Below are 15,374 nucleotides of genomic sequence, written 5' to 3'. Positions count from 1 at the left end.
TGACTTTCAAAAGTCCTATATTTTTTTTGTATGCTGTTAGAGAACGTGTCATTAGCACCATTTCCTCTGCTAACCAACCCCACTCCCCTTTTGTGGGTTTGCAACTGATTTCTGTGGAAATAGAAATAGATAGGAAGGAAATACTCGCACTGTAAAAAAATTTAGCAAATCAACATATTTTGTCAAATCAATATATATTTTTATGCTACTTATCTTTTTTAATCAAGTTAAACAACTTCAACTAGTTTTTATAAATTAGGTCAACTATTCACAGGTCAAAACTTGCCAAACCAAGTTGTTTTAACTTCATGCTGCATTTTTTTTTAACATTGTATGCATATTCACAGTTTATTGTCACCCTTGTGTGTTTCCAAGTGTCGCCTTCTTTGACAAAAATCTAAATTGAATTCTCTTGTTAAAAAACACTACTTAATTATTTATTTAGTATTTTTTATATCAATGATCATTGCAAACATTAGAATTTTTGATATAGCATTAAATTGTTTAATCCATCATTGCTTTGTTCCGTGGGCTCTTGAGCGGCTCTCCTGAAAAGCACTAAGATACTGTTGGTTTTGCTTGTGTACAGTAGAATACTTAACGTTTTTTACAAACCCTGTAACCATAGCGATGGTAAGGAAGGAATCATCATAACCAGGGGAGACAGAACCACGGAAACGGATCAAGGGACAGGGAGTGAATGTACTTTACACCATGTCACTTTCAGCATTTTCTATGGATACTGTGTTCTTTCCTTACGAATGATGTAACGTTGTTACAAGAAGGCGCTTTTGCGTCTTGATAAACATGTTGTTTATGTTTTGTTTACCTGCACCTAAAGCATGCAGACCTCTCTATGGATAGATGCCAATGAAAGCCTTTTAAGCAGAAAGATACACAGACCAGAAGGCGTCTATCTTTTCCATTCAAGACTATTAGCTCTCTATGCACTTGAGAGTTGTGTTTTAATTGAGATTAAGCACACACAATTAGGCTTAACTTCCATTAGTTGTCTTTGTGGTACATAAGACTCATCATCTTGGCAGTGTGTTCTTCGCTGCTTGCTGTGTTTGTCCAACATCATTTTTTTAAGGGTCACATTCTTTCTGATCCCATTTTTTTAACCCTAGTGTGTAATGTTGCTATAATAGCATAGATAATACCTGTAAAATGATAAAGCTCAAAGTTCACTGCCAGACAGAATTCGCCTTTCAAATCCTACAGCAAACGGCCCTTTTGGACTACAGCCCTCTACTTCCTGCTTTAATGACGTCACTAGAACAGTTTTTTTACTAAACTCCGCCCACAGCAATACGTCAGTCGGAAGCTAAGCTGATGACAAGCTAAGCTGCTATCGAATCACAACACACTAAACAAGCTACACAATCAGAACTCGATACGTATTTCTGAAGGAGGGACTTCATAGAACAAGGAAGACATCAGCCCGTTTTTAGGACAGTGAAAACAGCGCTATACAGATAAGTAAGTTATGCAGAGCCTTTATGGGGCCCAAAGCAGAATTTTTTTGGGGGCCCGTTGGTGCCACAAATACGATTGATTGATTTGTATAATAATATATTATTATATTATATATTTGCCACAATGGTTCACCGCTGACATTCATATAAAAAAACTAATAATAATTAAATTAAATATCAAAATGTCATTTTGTGTGGTCTTGGGGTCCCCCTGGTGGCTTGGGGGCCCTAAGCAATTGCTTAGTTCGCTTATGCCTTGGGCCGGCTCTGAAATTATGTGAAAAAGACCACGTTTTTTTACACGTGAAACATGAACACATGTTACATTGTAGGGTGACTATACGTGCCATTCTTCCCGGACGCGTCCTGTCCAGGATTTTGGTGCGTCTACCGGAAGTCGTATTTGTTGATCGCATACACCATTCAGTTAAAAACATAAGACATACAAACGTAGTTTCATTCTTACCTTAAAATGTAACACTTACTTTTTTGTAATAATAATAATAATAATCCTCTATAACGTATACGGTCGACAAATACGACTTCCAGAAGGCGCACTGAAATCCTGGACAGGACGCGTTCGGGAAGAATGGCACGTATGGTCACCCTATTATATTGCACACTGTAAACACAATCAAAGCTTCAAAAACACTGAAAGAACGGGAACTTTAAAGTGTTTTAAGTTAAGTAATTACCTTTATTTCCAAATGAATACAGGAAAAGACCATCTGGGATAAGTTTACATTCCAGGATGTCTTATTCTGGTTTGGTGCTGGTCAAACTGGTAAACCAGCATTGTCACGTCTGTTATCAAAAGTCAATATTATTTTAAATGCCTTACATTTTTCAAAACAAATTATTTTAGTCCTATCTAAATTAATTTTCTAGCTCTATACACAACCATTTTTAAATGCTGGGGACTAGCTTCAAAAATACAACATATAGTGGTGACCAAAAAAAGTGACCATTTGTAGCCGAATTTGTTTTATGCACAAAAAAGGCCTGTTTCTGACAACTGTCAAGTACTTTGAGTTGATTTGTTTACCTTATTTGTGTGTACTGTTCCTGGAGGCAACACACGCCCAAGCACACACATATGTACTACATTTGATTTCCATAGTTTTTATACCAGGCTTTCACAATTTTTATCATCTAAATCTAACCCTTATTCAAACTTGCTGACTTATTATTATGAGTTTTTTGTACTACGTACCTGTACACACAAACAGACAACGGGGTGGTGGGTCAGATTACCAAGATTTTGAGTCCCTCCACACAATCTGCCACACCTTTCACTTATTAGCACTGATCAATAATGCATCGCTCCCAGCACCCAGTTTTATCTTACTGTCAGTGTTGCCATGACAACATAATGATCATATTATGGCACCGTAGAGGAGGATGAAAAGATGAGACAGTGCAAGAGATCAGAAAGAGATCTAATTAGCAGATGAGAACAATTAAATTACATGAACCATGCTTGTAGCAATAATATTTTCATTTGGCAAGAAGACAGACACTGCAAAAATATAATAATTCAGTTTGTGCATCTTAGTCTTTTGCCATATAACAGATGCCTTCCATTAAAAGCTATAAACAAAACACTATCCATGGAGGAGCCTGACATGTAGCTTGATAAGAACACAATGACATTTAGGTCAGGAGATTTTAGAAACCCTGAAGTTCCTTTAACTTCCACCTGAACATGCAATCTGGCAACCTTTGATCCTTCATCTAGACAGAGTAGCTTTTTCTTGTATTCCTTCCGCTTCTCTTTTTTACAGGTTGGTTGAGGATGTATCCATTCTCTGACCCCAAATAGACCTCATTGTCTTTTGTAACATCAAACCACTAGGCCTCAATGCCTCTGTATGAAGTAATAAACAGCTTGTATTTCAGCCCAGGCATAGAATGCAAGTGTGCATGTATAGTTTTCTCTAGTACAGAGTACCAACTGTTCTTAAAGGGAACAGTGTTGGGTTCGTCCCTTTTTGACCCAACGCTAGGTTAAAAATATCCCAGCATGTTTTAGAGTGTAATGCAAGTTCATTATCAATCCCAATGCAAATTTATATAGAGACTGTTTACCCCACACCTGTCTGCTCTTCTTTTATTTCTATTCATTCAGTAATTCGGTTATCCGGTGTGGATTTCATTGCTTAATTCGAGTCTTGCGTCCTTGTCATTTTCCACGATGGACAAAAAGCCAAATCAGTTTACTTTCATCTCACTCAATGATTAAATTATCATGTGAAACAAAGGTTGTTGAAGGTCAACAGCACTCTTGAATAATACCTGTATTCAAAAGAACATGATGGCTGTTAAAGGTCACGTTCTTTCAAGTCCTTTTTCAAAGCCTACTGCGAACGGCCGGTTTGTACTACAGCCCTCAGAAAATTAAAAGTTGCGATTTTCTAGGCCAAAATTGCTAAGAACTATACTCTCATTCTGGCGTAATAATCAAGGACTTTGCTGCTGTAACATGGCTGTAGGAGGCGCAATGATATTACGCAGCAGCCGAAAATAATAGTCACTTTCAATGAGTGCGTTTACATGCACAGTCTTATGCCGATTATGCTTAATAAACTGATAACACGTGGGGTCATGTAAACGCGTAAAACGGTTTTCTTTAATCGGGAAAAGCCCATAAACGGCGTAAGCAACAGGTAGTTTTTTGCTCATTACCCCGATTTCGTGTGGCATGTAAACACCTTAACCGGCTTTCTCACGGTTTTGTCCATGTGCGCATGTCTCCGGATGTGAAAGATAAACGTCAGACGCAGAAGTAAGTGCAAAGTAACGCAGTTGGCAGAGAAACTGCGAAAATAAAAACTGATGTTATATTTACAGGTTCTGGAGACACGAAAAGAGAGAAAAACAATATAGCTTACGACAGATATACCATCGGTTTTTTGATCAACTGTTATGTACTACAGGTGATGATGTCACTACCTGCGAGAAACCTCAAATCTCCAAGTCTCATGTAAACGTAGTCGTCTGCATAGCCGGTTTATTGATTTACATGTAAACGCATGAATTTTTTGTATAATAAGCAGATTTTTGATAGTTATCCGCTTATTCGCTGCATGTAAACGTACTCATTGGCAGGGGACTATTTTCAGGCACTTCGTAATATCATTGCGCCTCCTACAGCTATGTTACAGCAGCAAAGTCCTTGATTATGATGCCAGAATGAGAGTATAGTTCCTAGCCATATCTACCTAGAAAATCGCAACTTTTAATTTTCTGTCGGTCTTGGTACACGATGTGGCTACAGAAGAGTCAAGTTTTAAGTAGGAAAAATATCGAAACTCTGGTTATTTTTGAGCATGATGCTAATGGTCTAATCAGATTCAATGGATTATGCTAAGCTATGCTAAATGTGGTACCGCCAGACCCAGAGATTGGCTGCATGGATTCCAAAATGGTAAAAATCAAATGTTTAACTCTAGGGGAGCTGGAAAATTAGTATATTTTCGAAAAAAGTGGGGTGTTCCTTTATAATTTAAGATTATTTTGATATTTTTAATGAAAACAAGACAAAAATACTAAGTAAGAAAATCATTTTTTGCAGTGTGATTTCATTGGCTATCCTCTACACTCAACATTCACAGAAAAAATGTACACAAGTTGGCACTGGGGTCGAAGCCGATGGTGTAGTGGGTAGCGCTCCGACATGTGGTGCTTTCGCACTTTCAGTGACCTGAGTTCGATTCCCAGCTCGTGGTCATTTGCTGATCCCATACCCCTCTCTCCTCCCTATCCTCTTCTAATTCCTATATGAAAATAAAGGCAAAAATGGCCAAAAAATATAACTTTATAAAAAAATGTGGCACTGGGATGGTACCTTTTAAAAAGGTCCACCATTTTAGTAAAGATATGTACCTTTAAGGTACCAAGATTCACCTATAAGGTACAAAATTGTACTTATTGAAAAGATACCACCACGGTAACAACTTTTGTACCTATTTTTCTGAGAGTGTGACATCTAATGGAGATATTTGTTTCCTCTTCCTTTGCTTGTATCATATGAGATCTTAACAATGTCAAACTTCTGTCATTTTTAAATTAGTTTAAATGCAATTGTATGTCAACAAACTAATTGCATCAACTGATCCTCTTTTTAATTCCAAACGAGAAACGACTTGGCAAAGCTGATGAATTATACATAAATAGAAACTTTGCTATGTCTCGTGTCGTGAGCTATATATGAAATGTTCCTCTGGGAAATTAGGCCATTAAAAAAGAAGACTATTCAAACTTCTTTTATGACCAGCACAAGATCTGAACACAAGATCTAGATCACATGTTTGATGAGGCAAAACAATCAAACATCTGACTTTTAAATAAACAGAGCATTCCCAAAATATCCTCATATGGAAAGCCAACAATCAGCACACAGGAAATTCTGCACCGAATTCCCTAAAGAGCACGAAACAATGATGTTCTAATGGCTAACAACGAGTTTCAACAAGCATGTCTACAGCATCTCCTCTCTGCTTTGCGTCTCTGCTCTCAATCTTTACAATGGAATGGAAAAATGATACATAAATACGGACCCTTTAACTACTCCCTGGTAAATAAACACATGTCTGAGAAAATTCTTAGGATTAAAGTTCCAGAGACACAAGAAAGAAACAGAGGGGGAAGAGAGCAATACAGTAGTTTACAGAACTCTCTCTCCAGCTTAACTATAAGTCAACAAGACTTGTTTGTTGTCTGCATTTGGTCTCAAAAAAAGCTTGGTCTGCAAGTTACCCAGAAAGCAATGCAAGACCCTATTTATAGGATAAACACACACTCGAAGGTCTAACAGTGTGTGGAAATCTCTGAAAAGTTTCCTTGCAATGAATCGGGAAAGTTTGAAGTTTGCTTTCATTTCTTAGAATATTAGTTTATGTCAAAATAATGAAGCAGCATGAAAATGTTCAAGAAAGACACCGATTAAATCCAGAAAATGAAGTAAGCTTCTCAGAGAAACAAAACAAAAAGTTTTCTGTCACCATAAAATAAGATGTCAACTATGTAACATCATTGTATATGATCTCACAACCTCTTGGAAAAACTTATTTTACATTGTGACAATCTCAAATGAATATGTATGATGTAAATAATACAAAAACGTACATTTAGGGAAAAAGCACAAATAAAACCCCACCCCTAACCTGAAGGTCACAGGAGTCAAAGGAGATACTGAACGTACAAATGAGATCATATGAATTCAAACTATTTACCTTGTAAAATAGGTACGTACTGCCCTCCGTCTGTGTTTGATGTGTATGTGTGTGTGTGTGTGTGTGTGTGTGTGTGTGTGTGTGTGTGTGTGTGTGTGTGTGTGTGTGTGTGTGTGTGTGTGTGTGTGTGTGTGTGTGTGTGTGTGTGTGTGTGTGTGTGTACATATATAATGCAAAGCTTGGACGTGGCATGCTTTTGCATTTAAAGTTTGCTTCGTATGAAATGCAGTGAGTCACACTTCTGCAGTGGTGAATGACCAAACCACAGACAACAAAAGTAAACTTATTTAATGAGAAGTGCTATATAAATAACTTTTTAGCTTTCATTGTTGTAACAGCTTTTAATTGGCAATACCTTAATAGGCAACTATACCTGTTCTCTCACTTTCTGTAAGTACTTGCAGGATTCCTGTACTTCTGACCTTGATGAGGTTTTAGGCAGAACAGGAAGAAGACATCTTTTAAACCTCATGCATGCAACACAAGCTCCAACAGTGTTTGCGTGCGTGTGCTCTTTTGTGGTAATGCATGGGGAAATGCAGTACTATATTTTATAAACTCACACACTCACAGACCAGATCTTCACTTTGTTTTGACACTTTCACACTTAAATGAACGGTACCTACACATTCATAAATGTTTGGCTGCTGGAATCAGGCTTTGTTTACACAAACTGTAGGTTTGCTGAACACAGGCCTCTTTCATGCTCAAAGTAAGAACATCTCACCGAGTTACACTCCACCCAGTTGACGTCAGAAGGGGGCTGCAGCCTTATTATGGCAGCAGACCTTGGGATGTTTTTGTGAAGTGTTTGCTGTAGTTGCTTATTTGGGTCCACATGCTTTTAGCAGTGCGACCCTATCAGCGTTTTCTGTAACACAGTTATTCATAGCTGACCTCATGTTAGGTGTCTGGCAAATGATTGACTAATGTCCTCTGACTTGCATGACCTCATCTTTTTCATGCAACTGTGTGAGGCCTGAGGAACTTGTGATCGCTTGTCACATATATGCGTGCGATATGACACATTACCCCCCCCCCCCCAAAAAAAAACAGGAAGAAAAAATACGAATTTTATTACAACATTGAAATTCACATGACTATGTAATGTGTGTGTTGGCTTTGCTTTAGCCGCTTCTCATTTCGTTGCTGGCCTGCAGTGAGATTAAAAAATGAGACAAGGTTCCTGTAATAATATGACCGATTTATAGTTAAGTTCCCCATTTTACTGAGCCTTTCTGTTCATTTACAAGATGTACTTTGTACTTAGCCCTAACAGGACCTCGTATTCATGATTAATGTTGTCCTCTGGTTTAGTGCTCTTTGTGACCACAGTGCAAATATTTAAATGCAACATCGCCCTCTTATGGACAAAATGAAAACTCTATACACCCTGCTGAAAAAACAGCGTACCAGCAAGACCAGCATATGTTGTGTCTTGGTGCTGGTATGCTGGTGACAACGACAGAAAACAATTAATTTGTTTTTACACTGCTGGAAAAAAACAGCAGAAACCAGCATCATTCCCATGCTGGTCCATGCTGTTTTTTCAGCAGTGTAAAAACATAAAAACAACTTAATTGTTTTCTGTCATTAGTATTTGTAATCTTTGCATGATGCTGACAATCTGGAAATCCACCTTTAATTTTATTTGTGGTAGCAAATTGGACTGTCAGGTGTCTGTTAGGTCAGTGGTTCCCAAACTTTTTCAGCGTCCGGCCCCCCCCTTGTGTACCGTGCATTCCTTTGCAGCCCCCCAAAGACAATTTGTGACAAAAAAACTGTTCTAAAACTCAACATTTTAATAAAAAAAAACCATTAAATTATACAAAAAAGTAGTGCTTTTGGTTAGTAGCCTTATTTTTTTTAGGTTTAATTAAACAGAATTCATAATAAATTTATTTATTTCATAAAATGTCATGCCCCGGCCCCCAGTTTGAAAACCACCGTGTTAGATGAGTCTGAATACAGGTTCCAATGCAATAAACGGATTAACCTTTAACACGTAAGCAAGCACAGATCTTAACACACTTACACAGAAGCACAAACAAACATGTTACACTTACTCAAATGGTAGATAGTTTTTCTTAATAAGTTAGACAAAAGCTTTCAAGACAATGACTGTTATCCTTAAGAAATACCCAACTCAAAGTTTCAGTTGTTGTGGTTTCAGTTGTTGTAAATCAAACTTGCAACATTTCTTTGCCAGCCCAGTACTTTAACCACCAAACCAGGTCAGCCATACATTTGTCTCTCGCACATTACTGACACCAATCAATGCAAAATCTATGTTAAAGTAACATTCATGGTGTATATATAGATTTTGCTGTTACATAGAAATTACAACTGTGAAAGCTCTTTGCAGGTTGATCAGACAACTGTGTAAGAAGACCTCTCCAAATGCCTTTCGATAATCCTGGACTGTACAGTGTAACAAATGGTGTTGTTAATCTGCAAATCTCATTTGAGTTGGAATGGAACAGTTCACTTTAAATCACATCTTAAGGTTTAAATCAGGGTTTAAAGAATATATGGGACATATGGTGAACAGGCTTTATTTGTGACCCTTCATTGCTCCACACTGCTTACAAGGATAAAGGGACATTTGAGCATCTGTGTGTGAGGTGAGAAATCACGATTTAACAAAGCCTCGAAAGACTAAGGTGGCAGTGCAAGACAACTATAATATCACTAGAAGAAAGAATTTCAAGAATTTCAAGAACTTATATTATTATAAAGCCACTGTATATCGGAGACGAATAAACCATCTTAGCATGACCCCAATACTGCGTGCTGAGATGTTGCAGCCGAGTGAACTGCAAGCTTTGTTTGGGGAGGAGAAGGATTATTCATGCTCTTTGACTGATATTGTTCACCACACAGAGGTAATTATCTTCTTCTTTATGCTAAGTTTTGCCAAATTGACCAATCGGCATCATTTTTAAATTCACCTTTGATAATAAAGATCATGTGCTCTAAAATTGATTGTAATAATCTTGAGATACTGGTATTAATAAACTTAGTTTGTGTTTAATGTCAGCTTATGTTTTAGACACAATATGGCTGGAAATTATGTTTATTCAAAAACAAACAAGTCTCCAAAAATTTCAAAAGATACCCAAGTATGAAACACAGACTGTAATGCGCAGGCAAGTGATACAGACAGTCAAATATTACAGGGCTCTGCAGTGTTTCCATAGCTCAATTGGCAGAGTATTGCATTTGCAGCACTAAAATTTTAATTATTAAACAATTATTATAAAACAATTAGTATAGCAAGCTTAATATTTCAAGCTGAGTGAACTAAAAGCTCTAAGTTTGTTAATAAAATAGCTAGCACTGGATTAGTTAAAGGTATTAAGTATGATGACATTTTTGTCTTAAGAGTTGCCCTACTATGGGATTGTTAATGCAATTGATGATGAACATTTCAAATGTTGTTATTTTTTCATTTTGGACCCATAAATTAAAATCTTAGTTTATGTAACTTTCTGTTTACTGAATTTTACTGAACTTAAAATTGTAAGTAAATTTTAGCAGCATCTAGTGGTGAGGTTGTGAATTGCAACCAACGGCTCAGTCCACTGCTCACCTCTTGCTTCTGAAACACATAGAGAAGCTATGATAGGCGTCACTGGACAAACATGTCATTGTTGGAAACAACTTAGTAAGAAAGTTTGTCTTTAAAGGGCTTCTGTAGAAACATGACTGCCCAAAATGGCGGCTTCCATGTAAGGGGACCTTCTGTTTATGTAGATAAAACATCTCATTCTAAGGCAATGAACACATAACTGTTCATTACGAAAGGTCTTTATACACCCCAGATAATTTAGTTTTGTATATTATTTTGCATTTCTGTCAAGAGATCCTTCTAAAAATTATGTCATAGAATGTCTCTGAACAGGTTCATGCCCACTTTTGGGGGAAAACAAACTAGACTTTCCATAGACTTCCATACAAAATAGCGGAACAAAGCAACGTTCGTACACAGCCGGCAGGTGTAAATAACTTAAGAAATCATTTAGATTAAACATGTCAAGTTATTATATGTCCATCATGCCTGTCATAGAGGGCGAAAGTTACATCAACAAATAATTTGGTCAATTTCAAAACATGTCCCTTTCAAAGTGTCAAATTTGTGTAACTACGCTACCCAGTGATTGCTGGAAATATCGCTAAGCCAGTTAGTTGTATGGCTGGATGGATGGAAAAGTTCACACAGTACTCTAAATATAAAGATATAAATACGAAGTAACTTTCAAATATGAAGTTAAATCATTCACTGGCTTCCCTGTTGACTCAATGAGGTACGAGTAAATGTCCGGATAAGACACTTCTGGCCACTGGGTAGCGTTGTTACACAAATTTGATGCTGGGAGAATGAAAGGGACACGCCTTCAACCTGACCAAAGTAAATCTGCTGATGCATCCCTCGCTCCATGGTGGGCAGGGTGGACACTATAACAACCCGACATGTTCAATCCGAGTGATTTCTTAAGTTATTTATGCCTGTCGGATGTGTGGAATTCTAGTTTGTTTTCCCCAAAAAAGGGGCGGTGACGAAATTGACAGTCAAGTTCCCGTGCCTGTCTGTAGTCCATATAACGCCTTATGAGCTTATAGTTCCATATTCTGCCAGAGTCACATGTTTTTATGTAGTCCAAAGCACACGTGTATGCGCTCTACCCCCTACTTTGCATACGGGAATGGGAACAGAAGCTTTCTTTTTATTTAAAGAAACACACAAAAACAGCTCTTTTTTCATTGCAGCCACAATGGCCATGTTCATCGTTGTGTAATGAAAGATCTGTGGTTTATTTTGAGCTGAAACATACATTTTGGGTATACCAGAGACTATATTGATGGAAACACCTAGGTTAGGGGCCCTTTAAGTTTACTCAACTTTTTAAGTTTTACAATGTTGTGTGTTCAATTCTCTGGAAAAACAAATACTGTACTGTAAAGTTAAAGCTGGATTAACTTCAATTACTAATTACTTTAATTGGTAACACTTTAAGTGAAATACTTAAGTTGAAAAATTGACATTTTTGGGTGTTACAAATGAAAGTAATAAAAAAAAAATTCAACTTGTCTTAATTTAAGAGACAAGATTAAGAGATTTGTTTCTGTCTCTCAGCAGTGTGAGCAGCAGTCTGACTGTAAGAATACAACACAGGGTATGTGTGACTTTAGTACTCTCTCTGATCCCGACTGCGGCCAGTCATGTGCAGTCCCTCATCTGCAGAGACAAATCTTGTCCAACCAGGAATATTACACCAAACTAGATGAACTCAAGAGAGAACACATAAGAAATATAGCTGGACTGGAAACACTGTATCTGAACGAGAAAACACCTGGCGTGAAGAAAAGACAGTTTGTTTCCAGTCGAAAAGAGAGACAGCTGAGCAATAGCAAAGAACATGAGGAAGAAACAGAGAGGTCTGTGCTTAACTGTAAAATATACCAAATCGGACTTTAAAGGGATAGTTCACCTAATATTTGAAACTTTTGTCATTACTCACTCATCATCTAAATCTTTTCAAATCCATATGATTTTTATTTGTGTACTAAAAGAAAAAAAGATTTGGGTCTGGATGTTCACACTGCTTTATGAAAAATACTGCTGTCTGGAAAATGAATGTGAATGGTGACTACTGAGTTTCAAGTGCAAAAATGGATCAAAACAGCAATCCATATTTGTGGGCCAAACATACCAAATGTTATTGTCCTCCATTGTATAAATAAAAGCATACACATTTGGAACAACATCAAAGTGAGTAAACAATGACAGAATAATTTTTTTAGGTGAACTAAAACATTTTTTTAGACATTTTGATATATTTATAATAGGGCTGTCAAAAGATCAATCGCGACCAATCACATACAAAACAAAAGTTTGTGTTTGCATAATATATGCGTGTGTATATATTATGTATATACAAATACACACATACATGTATGAATTTAAGAAAAAATTAATTTAGGTATATTTTTATTTATAGTTATAATATAAAATATATAAAAATATATATATAAATATACACTCACCTAAAGGATTATTAGGAACACCATACTAATACTGTTTGACTCCCTTTCGCCTTCAGAACTGCCTTAATTCTACATGGCATTGATTCAACAAGGTGCTAAAAGCATTCCTTAGAAATGTTGGCCCATATTGATAGGATAGCATCTTGCAGTTGATGGAGATTTGTGGGACACACATCCAGAGCACGAAGCTCCCGTTTCACCACATCCCAAAGATGCTCTATTGGGTTGAGATCTGGTGACTGTGGGGGCCATTTTAGTACAGTGAACTCATTGTCATGTTCAAGAAACCAACTTGAAATGATTCGAGATTGTGACATGGTCCATTATCCTGCTGGAAGTAGCCATCAGAGGATGGGTACATGGTGGTCATAAAGGGATGGACATGGTCAGAAACAATACTCAGGTAAGCCGTGGCATTTAAACTATGCCCAATTGGCACTAAAGGGCCTAAAGTGTGCCAAGAAAACATCCCCCACATCATTACACCACCACCAGCAGCCAGCACAGTGGTAACAAGGCATGATGGATCCATGTTCTCATTCTGTTTACGCCAAATTCTGACTCTCCCATCTGAATGTCTCAACAGAAATTGAGACTCATCACACCAGGCAACATTTCCAGTCTTCAACTGTCCAATTTTGGTGAGCTCGTGCAAATTGTAGCCTTTTTCCCTTTTTGTAGTGGAGATGAGTGGTACACGGTGGGGTCTTCTGCTGTTGTTGCCCATCCGCCTCAAGATTGTGCGTGTTGTGGCTTCACAAATGCTTTGCTGCATACCTCATTTGTAACAAGTGGTTATTTCAGTCAAAGTTGCTCTTCTATCAGCTTGAATCAGTCGGCCAATTCGCTTCTGACCTCTAGCATCAACAAGGCATTTTCGCCCACAAGAAGACTGCCACATACTGATTTTTCCCGTTTCACACCATTCTTTGTAAACCCTAGAAATGCTTGTGCGTAAAAATACCAGTAACTGAGCAGATTTTGAAATACTCAGACCGGCTCATCTGGCACCAACAACCATGCCATGCTCAAAATTGCTTAAATCACCTTTCTTTCCCATTCTGACATTCAGTTTGGAGTTCAGGAGATTGTCTTGACCAGGACCACGCCCTAAATGCATTGAAGCAACTGCCATGTGATTGGTTGATTAGATAATTGCATTAATGAGAAATTGTACAGGTGTTCCTAATAATCCTTTAGGTGAGTGTACATGTAAATGTCTCTCAAATACAAACATTAACGTGTGTGTATTTTTATATATAAAACAATTACACACAGTGCACACACATAAATTATGCAAAAAACTTTTATTTTGTATGCGATTAATCGCGATTAATCTTTTGACAGCCCTAATTTATAACATTTATGTTTTTTCTTAGATGCATTTTTAAAATATACAAATAATTTAAACAGGAAAGGTGATGATTTATTTTTAAAGTAGGTTTATTGTAGGTTCTTCTTATGCTTTATTCGTTGAATTAAGATAAGACATCCTAAGATGCCTGATCTTTGACTTCTTGCCATAGTGAGCAGCTGGAACTCATGCAGGTTGGCAGCAAGGTGTCAGCAATCCGTCCGAAGAGCTGCATCTCAAATCTTAATTTAAAGGTCAGTACGACCTTATGTGTATCAGAAGAATACAAGAATGTGTAGTATAACGTAGTATACATTTTTAATATACAATTCATGAACCTTTTCTCAGCAGAGTCGGCAGAACTCATTTGAGGAGCTAAGGAAGTCATGCCGCTCTCAACAGAACTCATCTCCAAATGCATCCAATCAGGTGAAGGAGAGCACCCGCGAGGCACCAGACGGCCTGAGACAGCACTCTAAAATAACCATTCCCAAGCCGTTTCACATGATGCTTCGCGAGGAGGAACGTAAACGCCGCAATCTGAAAACTCGCTCCGAGATGGAGCTAGAAAATGAGAGGTTGAGGAAAGAGCTAAATGAGCTGAAAGAATGCGGCAAGAGGTTTCGAGCTAGGCCGGCCCCCACCTCCACTCACATGCCTCTCTATGACATCATTGGTAAACGGCTGAATAAGCATCAGCGGCAAAAGAATCAAAGCGATCTGAAAGATCAAGGTCACCACCAACGAGGTATCCAACACCGCGCCCCTCCCCAAAAACCATTTAGCTTTATAGAAAGAGAGCAAAAGAAAAGAGAGAAAAAACTAGCAGATAAAATAAACAACCTGACAGCCAAAGAAGAGCGGAAGGTGTTCAAGGCCAAACCGGTGCCGAAATATCTATATATGCCCAGTTCTCCAAACAGGTACGGGGCAGACAATTTGCACACAAGAGAGCGACATATTCGTAAATGCTCATTGCTGCCCCCTAACATCCTGGAGGACATGCAGCACGAGGGAGAAGAGGATGAGAAAAAGTATGCCAATGAATTTTCCGGCAGTAGCTTTTGGAAATGGAAGACCAAGGGTATACTGCAGGTCGAGGAAGAAATGGAGAGAAAGAGGAACAGAGAGAGAGATTGGTCCTATATTCATCCACTACGCAGGGCCAGCTTTTGTCACAGCCAAGAGCTTTCACACACCTGCAAAAGCGACTACATCAGTGTTTAAGCATGGTGGTCAGAGATACTGATTATACTAATT

General features: G+C 37.9%; 1 protein-coding gene across 2 annotated transcripts; it reads left to right on the top strand.

Annotated features, from left to right (window-relative positions):
* The first annotated feature begins 9,260 nt into the window (after positions 1–9,260).
* LOC129417958 (protein FAM161A) lies at positions 9,261–15,355 on the top strand. Of its 2 annotated transcripts, none has more exons than XM_055172860.2 (4): positions 9,261–9,597; positions 11,850–12,151; positions 14,287–14,368; positions 14,466–15,355. In XM_055172860.2, the coding sequence occupies exons 1-4, from the start codon at positions 9,487–9,489 to the stop codon at positions 15,339–15,341; spliced, it is 1,371 nt and encodes a 456-aa protein (XP_055028835.2). In that variant the 5' UTR covers positions 9,261–9,486; the 3' UTR covers positions 15,342–15,355. The 2 variants fall into 2 exon arrangements, with proteins under 2 accessions (XP_055028835.2, XP_055028834.2); XM_055172859.2 differs by having other exon boundaries at positions 14,463–15,355.
* Positions 15,356–15,374: the final 19 nt, after the last annotated feature.

This window comes from Misgurnus anguillicaudatus, chromosome 7 (assembly GCF_027580225.2).
Source record: "Misgurnus anguillicaudatus chromosome 7, ASM2758022v2, whole genome shotgun sequence".
Lineage (NCBI taxonomy): Eukaryota > Metazoa > Chordata > Actinopteri > Cypriniformes > Cobitidae > Misgurnus > Misgurnus anguillicaudatus.
This window is presented reverse-complemented; position numbering and strand designations above follow the sequence as displayed.

Bases quoted from the DNA above. Each gene is read 5' to 3' on its own strand.
- LOC129417958 (XM_055172859.2), top strand. From the start codon at position 9,487: ATGACCCCAATACTGCGTGCTGAGATGTTGCAGCCGAGTGAACTGCAA. The intron at 9,598-11,849 runs GTAATTATCTTC...TCTGTCTCTCAG, and splicing joins ATATTGTTCACCACACAGAG to CAGTGTGAGCAGCAGTCTGA. The intron at 12,152-14,286 runs GTCTGTGCTTAA...TTCTTGCCATAG, and splicing joins CATGAGGAAGAAACAGAGAG to TGAGCAGCTGGAACTCATGC.